Here is a 16,610-nt window from a genome sequence, read left to right on the forward strand (position 1 = left end):
ACCAAATGTATAATTTTTTTAAAATTTAAATTCAGTTAATTAACATATAATGTATTATTTGTTTCAGGGGTACAGGTCTGTGATTCATCAGTCTTATATAATACCCAGTGCTCGTTACAACACATACCCTCCTCAATGTCCATCACCCGTTATCCCATCCCCCGACCCTTCTCCCCTCCAGCAACCCTCAGAAACCTCCCCTCCAGAAACCCTGTTTCCTAAGATTAGAAGTCTCTTATGGTTTGTCTGCCTCTCTTGTTTCTTCTTTTTCATTTTTTCCAGTGTATACACTTTAAATGTATCTTTTCTTTTTGCCCTGTTAGAACCACATAAATAAGAAATTGGTTTCTGATGTTAGTAAATATAAATGTTAAGTATGTTCTCTAAGAATGAGGATGTAGGTATGTTTTTAAAAATATTTTATGATATTTGTAGTTGAAAGAACTAGAAGAAGAATGGGTCAAATTGCCAACAGGTACTCCTAAACCAAGTCGATTTCTGCGTTCCCAACAAGAACTAGAAGCTAAATTGGAACAGCAACAGTCAGCTGGTGGCGATGCTGAGGGAGGTAAGCCAATTTTAAACACTGGTTTCTATGAAAATTAGCAAGAACAGGCCCTACCTCAAGAACCTGTGTTTACAGGGGCACCTGGGTGGCTCAGTCATTAAGCATCTGCCTTTGGCTCAGGTCATGATCCCGGGGTCCTGGGATCAAGCCCCCACATCGGGCTCCCTGCTCAGCAGGAAGCCTGCTTCTCCCTCTCCCTCTCCCACTCCCCCTGCTTGTGTTCCCTCTCTTGCTCTTTCTCTCTCAAATAAATAAATAAATAACATCTTAAAAAAAAAAAACAAAAACCTATGTTTACTAAGCACATTTTGTAGGACTGCCATTTAATACAGTATCAATTGTTTATAGCATTAATAACTAATTCCCTCTATATCACGATTTCATCAGGGTGTGAAAGGAGTGATAACTATTTGATAAGTAAAAACCTTCCATCCATTTTTAAGGTTTGTTTTGTTTTTCTCCTGGAAGGTGGTGACGATAGTGATGAGGTGCCACAGATAGATGCTTATGAGCTTTTGGAAGCGGTAGAAATTCTTTCCAAACTTCCCAAAGACTTTTATGACAAAATTGTAAGTAATGGTAACCTTCTTTCATTTGTTTCATTTAAAATAATTCCTTGATTATAATTAGATTGTTCTGCTGAGCCCTTTTCCTGGTATACCCCTTTGCACCCCATATCTTCCCTAGTAGAGTGAATCAGTTGCTTCTTTGTTCTCATACTGCTGTGTATGCATACCTACAATAGCAGTTTCTTTTAACACATCTTACCAAAACCCAGAACATTATTCCTGACTTCTTTTTCCTCATTGTCTCTCTGGTTTTACCTTTAAATAACTGTCAGATTCATCTTTTCTCCATCCCACTGCCACTACTTTACCCCAGGGTTCCTTGACGTTGGCACTATTGACACTTTTTCCAGATAATTCTTGGTTTTGGGGGACTCTCCTGTGCACCGTAGGATGTTTAGCAGCATCTCTAGCATTACCCACCAGATATCAGTAATACCATTCCTCAAGTCTGATAACCAAAAATGTCTCCAGACTGTGCTAAGTGTACCCCAAGAGACATAGTTATCCCCAACGAAGAAACAGTCTTATCCCAACCACCACCATCATCTCTTGTCCCACATGCCATGGTAGTCTTCTTGTAAGACTCCCTGTCTCTGTTCTTGTCTCCTTCCCATCACATTTCCCAATATAATCAAAGCTGTGATTTTTGAAAATAAAAATCTTCCCATATCACTACCTCACTGAAATCCTTCCAGTGGCTTCCATGAGTTTAATGTGATGTCTGAAATCATCCTGTAGCCATCGAGGCCACCTAAGGCACCTTTGAGGCCCCTGCTTACCTTGCAGCCTTACCTTCTGTAATTGCTCTCACTCTGTGCCCCTGTCATCCTGAACTCCTTGTATCATACATGCCACACTCGCCGCCCCCAACAAGCTCTGGACCTTAATATACGCTGTTCTTTCTGCCTATAACATTCTCCCAATTTACCCCATAATACTTCTTCATCCTCTACATCTCACCTTAAGGATCACTTTTTAGGGGAGATCCTACCTGTCAGCCTAAAGTAGATTAAGTCCTCTTGCTGTAATTCCAAAGCAGCCTGTACTTCTCTTCTCATAGTGGCCATGACCTAGTAGTTATTTATTGCAGATCTTCCTAGCTTTGCCAGCAAGCTGCTTCAGTCCTCCATTGACTTCGGATTAACAAATATTTGATAAATTAAATCGCACTGTGATCTTCCCCAGGGTGGCGAGTTTGTCGTCTTTGTTGTATCCCCAGTTCTTTCAAATAGTGGGTGTGCAAAATTTTTGAATGATTGCTTGATCTCTAGTGAAGTATTTTCTACTTTATGGCCATAAAACAGAACAATTGTACCACCAATGTCTAAAACTGATCTCTAAGATTAGAGCAGTTTTGGTGGTTGGTTATGTGATTGTCTTTTTCTGGTCTTTTTAATATTGTCAATATGGGAATTCCTTTCGCCTGTAGTTGTACCACTATGAGATATCCTAGAAACACTTTCTAGCAATGTTTCCTGTTTAATACTTGCTTACTAACATTTGCCTAGAAAATGAGAAGGAAGTCTATGGCATCCCGTTCTTTTACTTATAGAACTTTAGGGTTATGAAATGTTGTGAAAACACTTATGTATGGACAAAATTTTATATATATGAGCAAAACATTCTGATGGGCTGCACAGTTTTGCAGCTTTGTTTTCTAACCAGCTTTAGAAAAAAGTTTCTGTAAACAAAAAATAATGACATATCTTTGAATTAGGAGTGCGAGAAATACTTTTATTTTTTTATTTTGCCTCCTAATTTCTGCCTACAAGTGACTCATTCTGTGCCTTGCAGGAGGCAAAAAAATGGCAAGAGAGGAAAGAAGCTCTGGAGGCTGTAGAAGTACTAGTGAAAAACCCCAAACTGGAAGCAGGCGATTATGCAGATTTAGTCAAAGCATTAAAGAAGGTAAGTGAGAAGAGTGTCAACACTGGTAAGCGGACAATAGGCCAGGCCTTTGAGTTTCTCGCCATACCCTTGTAAAGGATTGTTTAAAACGATTGTCCTAGGTTAGTTTGGAGGGATTGGTTTTCAGTCTTTGTTGATTATCATTTTGCTTTATGCTGTCTGGTAGCATACACAAACCTCAAGAAAAAGAGGGGCTTGGTGATGTAGAACCAGATATTCTAGTTTTATTTATTTATTTATTTATTTTTAAGATTTTATTTATTTATTCATGAGAGACAGAGAGAGAGAGAGAGGCAGAGGGAGAAGCAGGCTCCCAAGGAGCAGAGAGCCCGATGCGGGACTCAATCCCAGGACCCTGGGATCATGACCTGAGCCGAAGGCAGACCTTAACCATCTGAGCCACCCAGGCGCCCCAGATATTCTAGTCCTATAGTTCTATAGGATGAACTATTTAAATTGGCTCTATTTAATGGGACAGGTGTTAAATATGAAGAGTATTTTCCCATTAGATAGAAAATTATGCCACCTTGTATATCTGCGTGTAAAGTGAAGGATGTGTGGTCATCATAAAGCAGGCAAGTGCTGAATAAGAAAGAAATGCTTTTAGGGGCACCTGGGTGGCTCAGTCGTTGGGCGTCTGCCTTCGGCTCAGGTCATGATCCCAGCGTCCTGGGATCGAGCCCCGCATCGGGCTCCCTGCTCAGCGGGAAGCCTGCTTCTCCCTCTCCCGCTCCCCCTGCTTGTGTTCCCTCTCTCGCTGTGTCTCTCTCTGTCAAATAAATAAAATAAAATCTTAAAAAAAAAAAAAAAGAAAAGAAATGCTTTTAGAAAATACTCCTTTGGTGTTGCTGCTGGTTGATGAATTTGTATGTAGTGGCTTTTCATAAAATCTGAAAGTATAGATCAAATACTGTGAATAGAGTTAAAGAGTTTAAGAACAAACTCTAAAGACGTGTTCTTGAATAGAGAAAACTTTAATTTGCTTCTTCAGCCTGAAATTACAGAGGATTAGAATGGTGGTGGTGGGGTTAATCTTTAGTTATATGCACATATAGGTACAGTAATTCTCATTATTCATAGTGGGTATCTTCTCTAAAGCCATTACAACACTGAATTAGCGAATACTTGACCCAGTTGCTCCTAAGGAAACACAGGGGTGGGGTCCTGCAACTCTTTGGTCTCAACATTTTCATCAGTCGATATATAACTTGTTTTATTCTATTTGAAGAGGTCTCATTTAATATATATTATTGATGCATTAACACTGAACTCCTGGCCAACAGCACTGTAACTCATGCCTGAACAAAGCTTATCTAACACATAATTTCTGTGTCAGGCCTTTTTGCACTTAGGAACACTAGACAGCACTTCAGCACTATACTTGGGGGCCATTTTAAACAGTGAAAGCACCAATAAAAATCACAAAAATGAAAAGAAAAAAAAGAAAAAGAAATGCAGCACTAAACAGATCATGAAAAAGATACTTGTTCACAGTATGAGAGCTGAAAGAAGAAGGCAGAGTGTTGCTTTGTTCATTCTCAGCTGGGAATGTGCACACCAGGCAACTCAGAGTTTTCACAGCTCTGTGCTTGTCTATGAATGACTAGGAGAGTGCTGTGAGTATTGATTCGGGGGTTATAAATAAATCTTAACAAGTAGGTGAATTCGCAAATATGAAATCCGTGAGTAACGAGGATGGGCTATGTTTTCTCATAGTCAGCTTCCCATGCTTTCCTCCAAGTGAGATTTGGAGGCAGAGGTATGATTTTTCCCAATCTGTTTAGTCCTCAGTCTTCCAATCTTGAAGAGCCCCAAACCCAGGCAAGATTAATTAGAAGGGAATTGCCCAGAGGGAAAAGATTTCACCAGCCTGGAGCATGGGAGGAAAGAGAAAGGATAGAAAGGCACTAAGAGAGGGAAATGAGATTCTAGTGGCATTGAGAACTTCAGATTCTCTCTAAATTCCAGCGTATCATTTTTATCTGTAATCTTATTACTTGTCCCTGAATTCTCAGTGCCTCAGATAAAAACTTTTATTTTTTCTTATCTAATGATACACTATTAATTGATGTTCTCCACATGCATTTTCTTAGGATATTAGCTGTTCAAATAAATACTGTTCTGTGATTTCCATTGGCATTTGAATATAAATATACTCTCTCGCTGTATTCTTTACAGAGAGGATCATGGATTTTATATTTGGGTAGACATAGACAATAGATTTGTGTGAGAAACTTCTCCCTCTTCATATGGTGGAGTGGGGGGCAATTAAAGGCTTACAAACAAGTAAAAATTTTAATTTTGTGGCTAAAATATTTAAAACAATGAAAAATTAATTTCGGTTGTATAAATAAACCAGGAACGAGGCATTTTAAAATTTTTTATGTGATTTTACTTGCATGTAAACACAAACTTCATCTCCATATTATGTTGACTTAACAGAGACCTGTCAAAAATGGGGAAATGAGGAAATGGAAAAGAATGAGACTGAATAGGCTACAGACCGATCCCTCATCCCTCCATAAATGGTCTCTTCTCTCTGTTGTCTATATCAAGTAATCCCAGTTTTTTTGCCTTTAATACAAGTAATGCAGAACTACTCATTTTGAAATTCCTTTCAGTATTTCTGAAATTATTTCTTGAGGTGTCTTCTTTCAAGTTGTCACATGACTTAACATATTTTGTGGGCTTTCCTGTTTTCACAGGTTATAGTTCTTTCATTTATAAGATACTTTTTCCCCTACCCCTTACCCTACTTCCCCCCCCACAATAGCTTCTTTGACTTGGCTAATTACCTATGGATGCTGGTAGATGCATATATTTTTTTAATCTTTAGATTAAGGTTTGGGTCTTCAAGGTATTTTATTAGCTTGCTAGCTTTTTTTGTGGTATTAACCTTTTTTTTTTCACTTGGTCTTTCTACATTTCCCCCCTTACTGCTTATATTCATCATAGTTTTCTAAACATGGTGGATTTCATTGACTTCTGACTATGTCAACAGAGTGTTTTTGTTTTGGTTACTATTAACTAGTCGCTTACATTACTAGTTAAAAATAAATACTAAGTGATAATTACAGCTGACCCTTGAACAACACAGGTTTGAACTGCATGGGTCAATTTACATGTGGATTTTTTTCAATAAATACAGAACAGTACTGTAAATGTACTTTCCTTGTGTTTTTTTTTTTTTTAAGATTTTATTTATTTATTTGACAGAGACAGCAGCGAGAGAGGGAACACAAGCAGGGGGAGTTGGAGAGGGAGAAGCAGGCCCCCCCGCCAAGCAGGGAGCCCATGTGGGGCTCGATCCCAGGACCCTGGGATCATGACCTGAGCCGAAGGCAGACGCTTAACGACTGAGCCACCCAGGCGCCCCTTTCTTGTGATTTTCTTAATAACATTTTCTTTTCTCAGCTTACTTTATCATAAGACTATAGAATATAATACATATACAAAATACGTGTTCATCAACTGTTTATGTTATTGGAAAGGCTTCTGTAGTTAAGTTTTGGGGGAGTCAAAAGCTGTATGTGGATTTTTGACTACACGGAGGGGAGGGGGGTCAGTGCCCCTAACCTTCACATTGTTCAAGGATCAACTGTGCTTAAAATTATTTTGTAGGCCTAGATTTATGGGAGAAGTGACAGCACTTTTAATTATAGAATATTTCCCATTATTTAGGTTAAATTAACTTTGTGAGCTAAAGCTTCCTTTCCCTTTCTCCATGAACAGAGTCATGGAGATTTTCAAATCTGGAATGGAGTCATATGCTATTTTTCTTAAAAATAAACACTTCTCCACCTTCCCCACTCCCATTTCCCAATTTAGAACAACCTGTTTAATCAAACTACGATGTTTGACAATGAGTGTTGAAGGCAGATAGGCCTAGTCCATCACTCACCTATAAGTTCATTCAATCCTTTACCATTTTGAACTATAATAGGTTCACAAGATCCTCTTCAGGACTTTCCATCAGGACCATTAGTGTCTAGGGTTCAGCTCCCACTGGTTATTGCTCTAATGGTGAATAGGGAGAGCTGTTCTTCATTGAACTAAGATTTCTTAGAATGGGGTCTGGCATGTTTTTGATGACCATCCCTAGAATATACATTTATATGCTAAATATGAAGTCTGCCATCTAAATAATTCTTGTAAGTTCTTTTGGTTAAAAAAAGAGCATCCAAACATTTATAAATGCCAGTAGTGAGTTTAATACAGAACTGAATGGAAGTTTTTTCTCTGTGGATTTATAGTAAAGGATTTAACAAAATGTTTATTAGGACCTGATCTCATCTTCTCATAAGAAAAATGGATTTGCCATAACATGAATTTACAGTGTGAATATGCTTTAGTAAAGAAAGCAAAAGCTTTGGAGGCAAAACAGAGCTGGGTTTAAATCACATCACATCACATTTGCTAGCTCTGACCTTGAGCAAGGAATCTATATTTAATTTCTGAAATCTGCAAAATTTGATAATATTACCTAGTTTATAGGGTTTTGGTTGAAAAATTAAATGAAATAAGGATTATAAAGCACCTATAAAATTATGACATTAATTTGTTTTTAATAAATGTTAATCTTGCCTCTTAATCGTTACTCCTTAGCACTTAGGGAGTGCATGAAAGTCCATCTAGAACTTCCTTGCATGCTCTACATTAGGGGTTGTTTAATTCAGGGAATCTGGAAGGAAGCATTCTACTTATGGAATATAAGATCTTAGGGACTGAATAAATCCGAGGTGGAATGGAAGCATTACTTCTACCTGGGAAAAGAGTAAAGCGTGAAAGGAGGGTGGTAGTATAAATAATGCTGGAAACTCTGCTAAAAGACTCTAAATGCACACTTGATGATCATTAGGTATGTAAAATGGCAGCCGCAAGGCCAGAAGCTCCCTGAGAGGAATGGTTGCAGTGGTATTTGCGACTTAGCGTCCCCATGGACTTCTTGAAAGTACCTATACCAGTTTCTGCTGGTGTTCCTTGGGTATAAACGTTGGAGCTGTTGCCCTGTGGTGTCTTTCCTCTGAGATACATTGTCTTTTGGCTTTTCCTGCCCCAGAGCAAAGTCAGCAGGCCTGTAGCTTCTCTGCCATTATCAGAGTCCCCTCCTGCAGAGTTGTGCAGTGCTGACAACCCAGACTACCACTAATGGAGAGTTAGCTATTTGAAGTTGTGGTTCTGTGTATATGTTACTGGCAGAACTTTAAGACAGGAGACTAAACAGAATGAAAGGACACCCTCAAATTTGATATTGTCAAGGAAGAATTTTTCCTCTTTTGTAGGAAACAGAATTGGCTATCCATTAGCATAACAGCTTGCAGAGTTCTTTTAAGAATACATTTTCAGTTCCCTTCTACAGAGTTGTGACTATTTTGTTTTCCTTTCTTCCCCCCTTTTTGTAGGTTGTTGGAAAGGACACCAATGTCATGTTGGTGGCTTTGGCAGCAAAATGTCTTACTGGCCTGGCTGTTGGGCTAAGGAAGAAATTTGGACAATATGCAGGACATGTGAGTAACACTCCTTTTTAGATACAAATCAACAACGTTAACACGAGTGGCAGACTTGCTTGCTTTATAATATTGAGCATAACCCCTCACAACATTTCAGTAAAGATGTTGGTTATAACTAAATTCATTAGCTTTATATAGAAAATAGGGTACATGGCCTAAATACTTAGTTGAGTTGATTTGCTTATTACTTACTTATTAATATTTTGCTTTGTTCTTGTAAGATTATATGCAGTATAACAGGATGAAATGAAACTTGTGATAACCACTCAAGAGAGTGGTTATGAAAGTAGGAAAGACAGTATAAGACCAGAAGTGAGATGAATATGTAAAACGTATTTTTAGTGTTTTCTTTCTTTCTTTCTTTTTTTTTTAGATTTTATTTATTTGACAGAGAGAGACACAGCAAGAGAGGGAACACAAGTAGGGGGAGTGGGAGAGGGAGAAGCAGGCTTCATGCCGAGCAGGGAGCCAGATGCGGGGCTCGATCCCAGGACCCTGGGATCATGACCTGAGCCGAAGGTAGACGCTTAACGACTGAGCCACCCAGGCGCCCCTTTAGTGTTTTCCTATTCAAAATATAATTAATTTACTTATATACTTGAAACGTTTTATATAGATTAGCCTCTTGGTGTATCAGTTTAATTTATTCTAAGAAATGTGACTGGAGGGCGCCTGGGTGGCTCAGTTGGTTAAGCGACTGCCTTCGGCTCAGGTCATGATCCTGGAGTCCCGGGATCGAGTCCCGCATTGGGCTCCCGGCTCGGCAGGCAGTCTGCTTCTCCCTCTGACCCTCCTCCCTCTCATGCTCTCTGTCTCTCATTCTCTCTGTCTCAAATAAATAAATAAAATCTTAAAAAAAAAAAAAAAAAGAAATGTGACTGGAGCACTCAAGTTTGGTAACAGTTTTAATAAATTGAATTGTTTTCTTTAACTGTGGCATTTGTCAATTGGCCTCGGAATCTGGTCTGAATTACTTAGAATGGCGCAGCATCCTGGAAATTGACCATACTAAACTTTAGAGTTGAACTTGCTAGCCACTTGATCATTTGATTACCTAGAATGACTTTAGAAGCTAGTTTGTAGTCATGTGTCAGTTTTATGTTGTGAAGTTAATGTCTAAGCTCAGTTACGGTATTTGGAGCTTGCTTACTCATAGCATTAAAAATAATTTCAGAGAATTTACCTGAAAAAAAATACGCTACCAAATAAAAATAAGTCATGACTAACTTGTTACCAGGGAAATAAAAATATGGGTCCATAAAACTCTTAGACATGTAAATTATGAATTGGATAAAACTATAAATAATATTTTAAAGCAATAATATTTATTATGCAATACTTGTATGTATATATGCAATCAGTGTGTTAATTAGCTTTTGGTCAATTTTCTGTTACTTATTAGCATACTTTTTTAAAAAAAGAATATACTTTGTCTTAATAACTTTTAACCTAGAAAACAATTTTTAGGGTACATTTTAATTTACTAAATCCTAGTCAGATGATTTCCTGGCCCAGTTTGAGTTCTGATTCTGGCTTTGTGACATTTTGTTATGCAGCTTAAAGTTACAAAGCTTATAGTTTGGAGTATTACCCCACCCCCCTTAAAACTATCATGTACAGTATTTGATGTCAAGCATGTTAATGTTTCAGGTTTATTTTCTTTAGCTATTTATAAGCTATCTTTTTCATAAAATACATATAAAAGTGAACTTTAGCTTTATAGCCATTAAAACATCTTGATTTTCAAGTTTATAACTAACTCCTAGTATTAAAAAGTCTTTTATATTTCTCCACGGAAACTATATTCCTTCTGGTCTCTATCACTTCTGTGAAGTCTTAAAAAACGTTTTTTGGATGCCTTTGAGCTTTGCTGTATCTTTTGGACCTTAAAAGACAACTTTAATTTGCCTGCTAGCACAGTGCCTGGCACTCAATAGGTAAATTAAGTATTCAATAAATATTTTATGAATTACAAATAGTTTATAAGATAAAAATTATAAAATTCCAACTTTATTGATCTAAACTTAGTACTTGAATAAGAGGATATCCTTCTGATCAAAATTGCTATGATTTTTAGTACTATTTCTTTTTCTTAGTGTAATAAAGGGGTGGGAGACATCCCAGTCTGGTGAAATATATCAGAATCTTAGGTGGGAGGGAAAGTTATATGTTATACCTGTTCCCCTATCCTAAATCCACCTAGTTGAGAATCTTTTTGTCTAATAAGAGATGTTACTGATAGAAATGGTTATATGGTTGCATTAAGATGTAGATGCAGAAAAAGGGTTGAGAAGCACTGCTACCAAGGTGCAGAATGGGAACCCTTCATTGTTCTGGCATAAGATCCTTGTGCCCTTCAAGAAAGGAAATGACTTTTTATCCAACTTAGATGTTCACTTTGTTTCTGTAGCACCACACATTGTTTAAGAACGGCTTTATTGAGATATAACTTACATGTAAACTATAAAATTCACCCTCTTAAAATGTATAATTAAGTGGTTTTAATATATTCACAAGGTTGTGGAACTATCATGACCATCTAATTCCAGAACATTTTCATCACCCCCCAGAAAACCCCTCTACCCATTAGCAACCACTCCCTGCTGGCAGCCACTAATCTACTTCTGTCTGTGTGGATTTGACATTTCGTGGAATCATTTAAATGGATCCTATATTATGTGGCCCTTTATGGACTGGCTTTTTTGATTTGGCATATTTTCAAGGTTCATTCGTGTGGCATGTCAGGACCTCGTTCATTTTTGTTGCCAGCAAACAAAAAGCTCTTCGCTTTTACAGGTTGTGCCAACCATTTTGGAAAAATTCAAAGAGAAGAAGCCTCAAGTGGTACAAGCCCTGCAGGAGGCAATTGATGCAATCTTCCTCACTGTAAGTGGACAACATGAGTTTGCATTTGTGTCTACAGTAAATTTTGTCAGTGTAATATTTTGATTATTCTTAGAGTTGAGAAAAGCTCACTGACCATGTTTTCTTTTCTAAAGACCACACTACAAAACATCAGTGAGGATGTATTAGCAGTCATGGATAATAAAAATCCAACCATCAAGCAGCAGACATCTCTTTTCATTGCAAGAAGCTTCCGCCACTGCACTGCTTCTACCCTGCCAAAGAGCTTGCTAAAGCCCTTTTGTGCTGCGCTACTTAAGGTATAGACTTCTCTTTGGAACTGGGGGAACTTTTTATACTTAGAGAAGATTTTTTTTCCCCCCATACTAATTATGAACTGTGACTACTTGACTTTCAGATTTCAGTAGATTATGGTCTTTTGAGGAGCAGACCCTCTGTAGCTGTGGAAACTGAATCCAAATTCTTGTACTCTGTGCTCCTATTCTCAAAGAAAAGTACAAGTTAGCTTTATGATTCCACTAACTGCTAAACATTTTGTTTCTTATTTGGCCCATATACTGGTGTTCTCTTGGATCTGGCCAAGCACACAGGCATACAGTTTGGAGTCTTTGAAGATCATTTGCATATGAGGCATTTTAAATAGAGGGTAGGAGGAAAAGGAAGCACTTATTTGCTGAATGGATTACCAGAGGTTTCCTTACCCAAAAACAATACGTGAAAGAGTAACTGTTAGTTGGCAAAAGGAAAGCTACACTTAGCTTCAGCAAACTGTAAAAAGCAAGTTCTTTATCCAATAATCACCAGTCTGAATTAAAATAAGTAATACCTAAAATATCTTGTATTAAGATCATTTTGCTTCTTCTGGACCACAGCATATCAATGATTCTGCTCCTGAAGTCAGAGATGCTGCATTTGAAGCATTGGGTACTGCTTTGAAAGTGGTGGGTGAGAAAGCAGTAAATCCATTCTTAGCTGATGTGGACAAACTCAAGCTTGATAAGGTAGGTTAGTGATAGATTATAATGAAATTGGACAACAGTTCTCTCTGTATATTATGATTTTGTTTCCATTTTGTCTGTTTCATGAAGACAAAAATGCTGATCAGCTTGTGAAAGTTATTTCATTTGCCACTGGTAGTTCAGGCCTGGAGTGCGAAAACATAGCTTCTGAGGATTTAAATTTCATTTGAAGCTACAGTGGTGATATGAGTAGAAATAGCTTTCAAATTATAAAAAAAATAAAATAAAGCTGAGTGATCAGTCTATAGAGGAGGTAAAAAGAATGTTTTAAGATAAATTTGTTTCTAATATCTGGAAAATTACCTTTCTAAATATGAATGTTTTCTATCAAAAATGTGGTTGTATGTTTATTATAATTTTAATTTGTGTAGCAATAAAATATAAGAAAGTGGATAATTTATTTTCACTGAAAAGGAAACTCTCTGAATTCTCGTATATTTGTGGTTTAGGTGACTTATTAAGTACTAATGTAGTGATTGTATTTCAGAGCTGGGCTTAATTGATGTTCATCTCAATTTCATTCTCTAGATCAAAGAATGTTCAGAAAAAGTAGAGCTGGTACATGGTAAGAAAGCTGGACTAGCCACTGATAAGAAGGAATCCAAGCCTGTTCCCGGAAGGACTGCCACTTCAGGGGCTGCAGGAGATAAGGACACAAAGGACATGTCAGCACCCAAACCAGGACCCTTAAAAAAAGCACCGGCTACTAAGGTTAATAGATGAGTTGGAAAATATGGTTTAAAAGTTAGAATTTAGTAAGGTAGGATCTGAATCTCAGGTTCGTGGTTGTCCTTCCAATATGATTTCATTTGAGAAATGAATTCATTACCACATTGAAAATATAGCAGAACATCCATCAACAAAGAGTATTCCAATAATACATTTGGTTAAGTAAACTTTAATAGAGCTAAAAATGGTAATGAATGTATAGGAGCACATTTTGAGGGATCTTAAAGTATCATTAAGTAAAAAATGTGGCAGGGCACTTAACAATAATACCACCTTGGTCATTTTGCTGATAATGCTGCTAAATCACGTCACCAAGTCTACTTACCAGGCAAGGTCTTGTACCTTTGTACAAGTGTAGAAGAGGGAAATGCCTAAAGGTGAATATGGCATTCTTTTAGGGAACACTTATCCTGTGGACTCTCTGAAGCATGAAGTTATCTACTGTAGATGCAGAAAGTTTATTCCTTTCCCCATCCTGAACCCTAGTATGAAGTTAGGGGAGAGAACTGGTATTTAATAAAGCATCACTTTGGGAAGTGTTTTACCTAAATAATCTCATTTAATCATCAAATAACTCTTGAAATAAGTGTTTTGTGATTCCCATTTTTCCAGAAAGGGAAAGTGAAGCTCAGCAAGGTTAAATATTCTGCACTTGCTCTTACAACTCACTCTGGTATTTTTATTATTCACTTGTTTGTTTACTCTGTCACCATACACCATATCATAAACTTTAAAGGATAAAGATCTTGTCACTGCTCAGTCCCGTATGCACAGACAAGATTCTGGCAGACAGCAGGAACTGGGCACGCATTTGGCGAATGGCTAGCTTTGCAGAACTGGGATTTGGACCCAGGTGTCTCGAACTATAGTCTGTGTACTTTCATATTCATATTATGCCATTTCTTCAGCATTCTCATGCGGGGTTGGCAGCTGTTCCCTTCTGTCTCACCAGCTGTTGCCTGTCTGGACAGTGACCTGGGCACAGTACCTTAAGGCCTTTTCTTATCTTGCTGAACCCTGCCATGCTGGACAGCTCTCTCTTAAAAAGAATCTTTTTTTTTTTTTTTTTTTTTAAAGATTTTATTTATTTGTTTGACAGAGACACAGTGAGAGAGAGAACACAAGCAGGGGGAGTGGGAGAGGGAGAAGCAGGCTTCCCGCTGAGCAGGGAGCCCGATGCGGGGCTCGATCCCAGGACCCTGGGATCATGACCTGAGCCGAAGGCAGAGGCTTAACGACTGAGCCACCCAGGCGCCCCTCTTAGAAAGAATCCTTAAAAAAAAAAAAAAAAAGTGGGGGAGCAACCTGCTTCATTCTTCTTTTGAAAAGACTTACTACCAATATGCCCTATTAAGCCAATAAACATACATGTCTGTTAAAAAAAAAAAAAAAACTAGGAGATTTGTTAATTGAAGTACCTCTCTATACAGAGAGTGCTATTTATTATAGGAAAGGATCCAGAAGAGGTGTTCTGGTTAATCAAAGAGTACAGAATCTTCTATTTTTAGGGACAGAAAACAATGAAATCTTTATCAGGTTGTTATTACAAACCACCAAAATCATACTGCTGATATGAACTGACAAGTATTGGAGGTTTTCATTTGATTAAAACACCAGCATTTTCATTTTGGCTAACTACACCTTAAATGCTTAGATTATGTTCACGATAACATTGGTTTCAGAGGAGGTCTGGATGATGAAGAGTAATTTGGCCCTCTGTCATTATATCTTTTCTTTTTAGGTTTGGGCATAGTTTAACAAATTTCCAAAATAGATAGGAGGAATGATGTGAACAGTGATGTGTGTTACCGCATTAACGTTACTGCCATTGGCTGTGTGCCTTGGGATAAACTGATTTTCTTGTGACCTTTCAAAACTGGAGTGAAATACATTTAAATCAAGATATTTAAATAGAGTCTTAGCAGATAGAAGCCAGTGGGTATAATAAAAAGTATGACCAACTAAAGTTTATTCCAGGATTGCAAGGATGGTTCAATATTAATATTTGAAAACTTAACTAAATTTAGAGATGAAAAGAAATCTAATTTCAGACACTGAAAGGGAATATAATAGATTTCAGCATACCTTCATGATAAAAATTCTTAACCACATAGAAATGGATGGATACTTTGACATGACTAAATATATAGAGATAGATTTATAGACAGCAGTAGACCTGGCAAACCACAAGTCAGCATCATGCTTCATAGTGATGAAATACTAGGAGGACTCCTATTAAAGTGAGGAGTAAAACAAAAAATGCCTGCCAGTACCATTATCGTTTAATAACGTTCTACAATTAGAAAAAAGAATAAAGTAAAACCTGTGTTAATACGAGGAAGGATAAGGCAGAGGTACCACTTTTGTAGATCATATGGTGATATACTTGGAAAATAAAAGTAGGCCAGCTAAAGGACTTTTACAACAATAAAAAGATTCTTTTCTGCGGCCATCTTCAACATAGCTAGACTACTTGCTGCCATTGCCATAACAACCGCTCTATTCCTTCAAAATTAAGTGGTTCTACATTGAATTAATAATATATTTTCTTATTATTGGGGTGTCTTGTAGTGAAGTATTGGGTAGCTGCTAGAAGTTAGAAATTGTCCCTAACTAGTGTAGGAAGGATTTAGAGGTATTTAAAGGCATCAAATGTTAATTCTCAAATTAATCTGTAAATGTAATATAATTACAGTCCATTTTCTTTTCATTTATCTCTTTAGCTCATTCTGAATTAAAGGTTCTTAATAATGGGGTCTGCAGATTTCCCCATGAATGGTCTTCAGGAGGTCTGTCTGCCCTTGAAAGTGCTAAGTTCTGTGGGTACCAAAAATACCCTGTATTTGGTTGGTTGTGTGGTCTCTCATTTTTAATCAAATTTTCAGGGAGTCTCTGGCCCAAAAAAGTTGAAAAACCACTGTTTTGTAAATTCTAAGTGGTTTAGTTTGTTTGTTTGTTTTAATTGCTTTTAGGCTGGTGGGCCACCTAAGAAGGGGAAACCAGCTGCACCAGGAGGTGCAGGGAGCACTGGAACCAAGAACAGGAAAGGATTGGAGACCAAAGAAATAGTGGAGCCTGAGCTCTCGGTCAGTATTCTGCAAGGTGCCTCAAACTCATAAAAGCATGGAAGGTCAATTCCTGGAACATTTGAGTTCTTTGTTTGCTGAGTTCTACAACATATAGTTAATTGATATTTTTTTAGCTTATTGGAACTGTGCCTTGGATGAACTTCCCCATTATAGTAGTAGAATAGAAGCCTCAGATACTATAGCATACCTGTGGAGTGTTCATGTAGTTTGGCCTGGGGTATTTTTACATTCTTGTCATCTCTTTCCTTAAGCAATTCTTTTTTTATTTTTTTAAGATTGATTGATTGATTAGAAAGAGAGAGTGTGAGAGTGAGCATGTTACCAGGAGTGGGGGGAGGGGCAGAGGGAGAGAG

The 16,610-nt window shown here is 37.6% G+C and overlaps 1 protein-coding gene across 4 annotated transcripts in view; it reads left to right on the forward strand.

Annotated features, from left to right (window-relative positions):
• The window catches only part of CKAP5 (cytoskeleton associated protein 5), a 102,542-nt gene that overhangs the window by 41,326 nt on the left and 44,606 nt on the right, over positions 1–16,610 (forward strand). For all 4 annotated transcript variants that reach the window (XM_045893776.3, XM_054511941.2, XM_045893775.3 and 1 more), the window contains 9 exons: positions 436–568; positions 1,037–1,137; positions 2,932–3,045; positions 8,448–8,552; positions 11,352–11,441; positions 11,555–11,719; positions 12,293–12,421; positions 12,968–13,150; positions 16,141–16,254. In XM_045893776.3, the coding sequence (XP_045749732.1) occupies positions 436–568; positions 1,037–1,137; positions 2,932–3,045; positions 8,448–8,552; positions 11,352–11,441; positions 11,555–11,719; positions 12,293–12,421; positions 12,968–13,150; positions 16,141–16,254 (1,134 nt within the window). The remainder of the gene's footprint in view (positions 1–435; positions 569–1,036; positions 1,138–2,931; positions 3,046–8,447; positions 8,553–11,351; positions 11,442–11,554; positions 11,720–12,292; positions 12,422–12,967; positions 13,151–16,140; positions 16,255–16,610) is intronic.

Source organism: Mirounga angustirostris, unplaced genomic scaffold (genome assembly GCF_029215605.1).
Source record: "Mirounga angustirostris isolate CCGP_5_RB_7025 unplaced genomic scaffold, mMirAng1.0.hap1 SCAF_13, whole genome shotgun sequence".
Classification (NCBI taxonomy): domain Eukaryota; kingdom Metazoa; phylum Chordata; class Mammalia; order Carnivora; family Phocidae; genus Mirounga; species Mirounga angustirostris.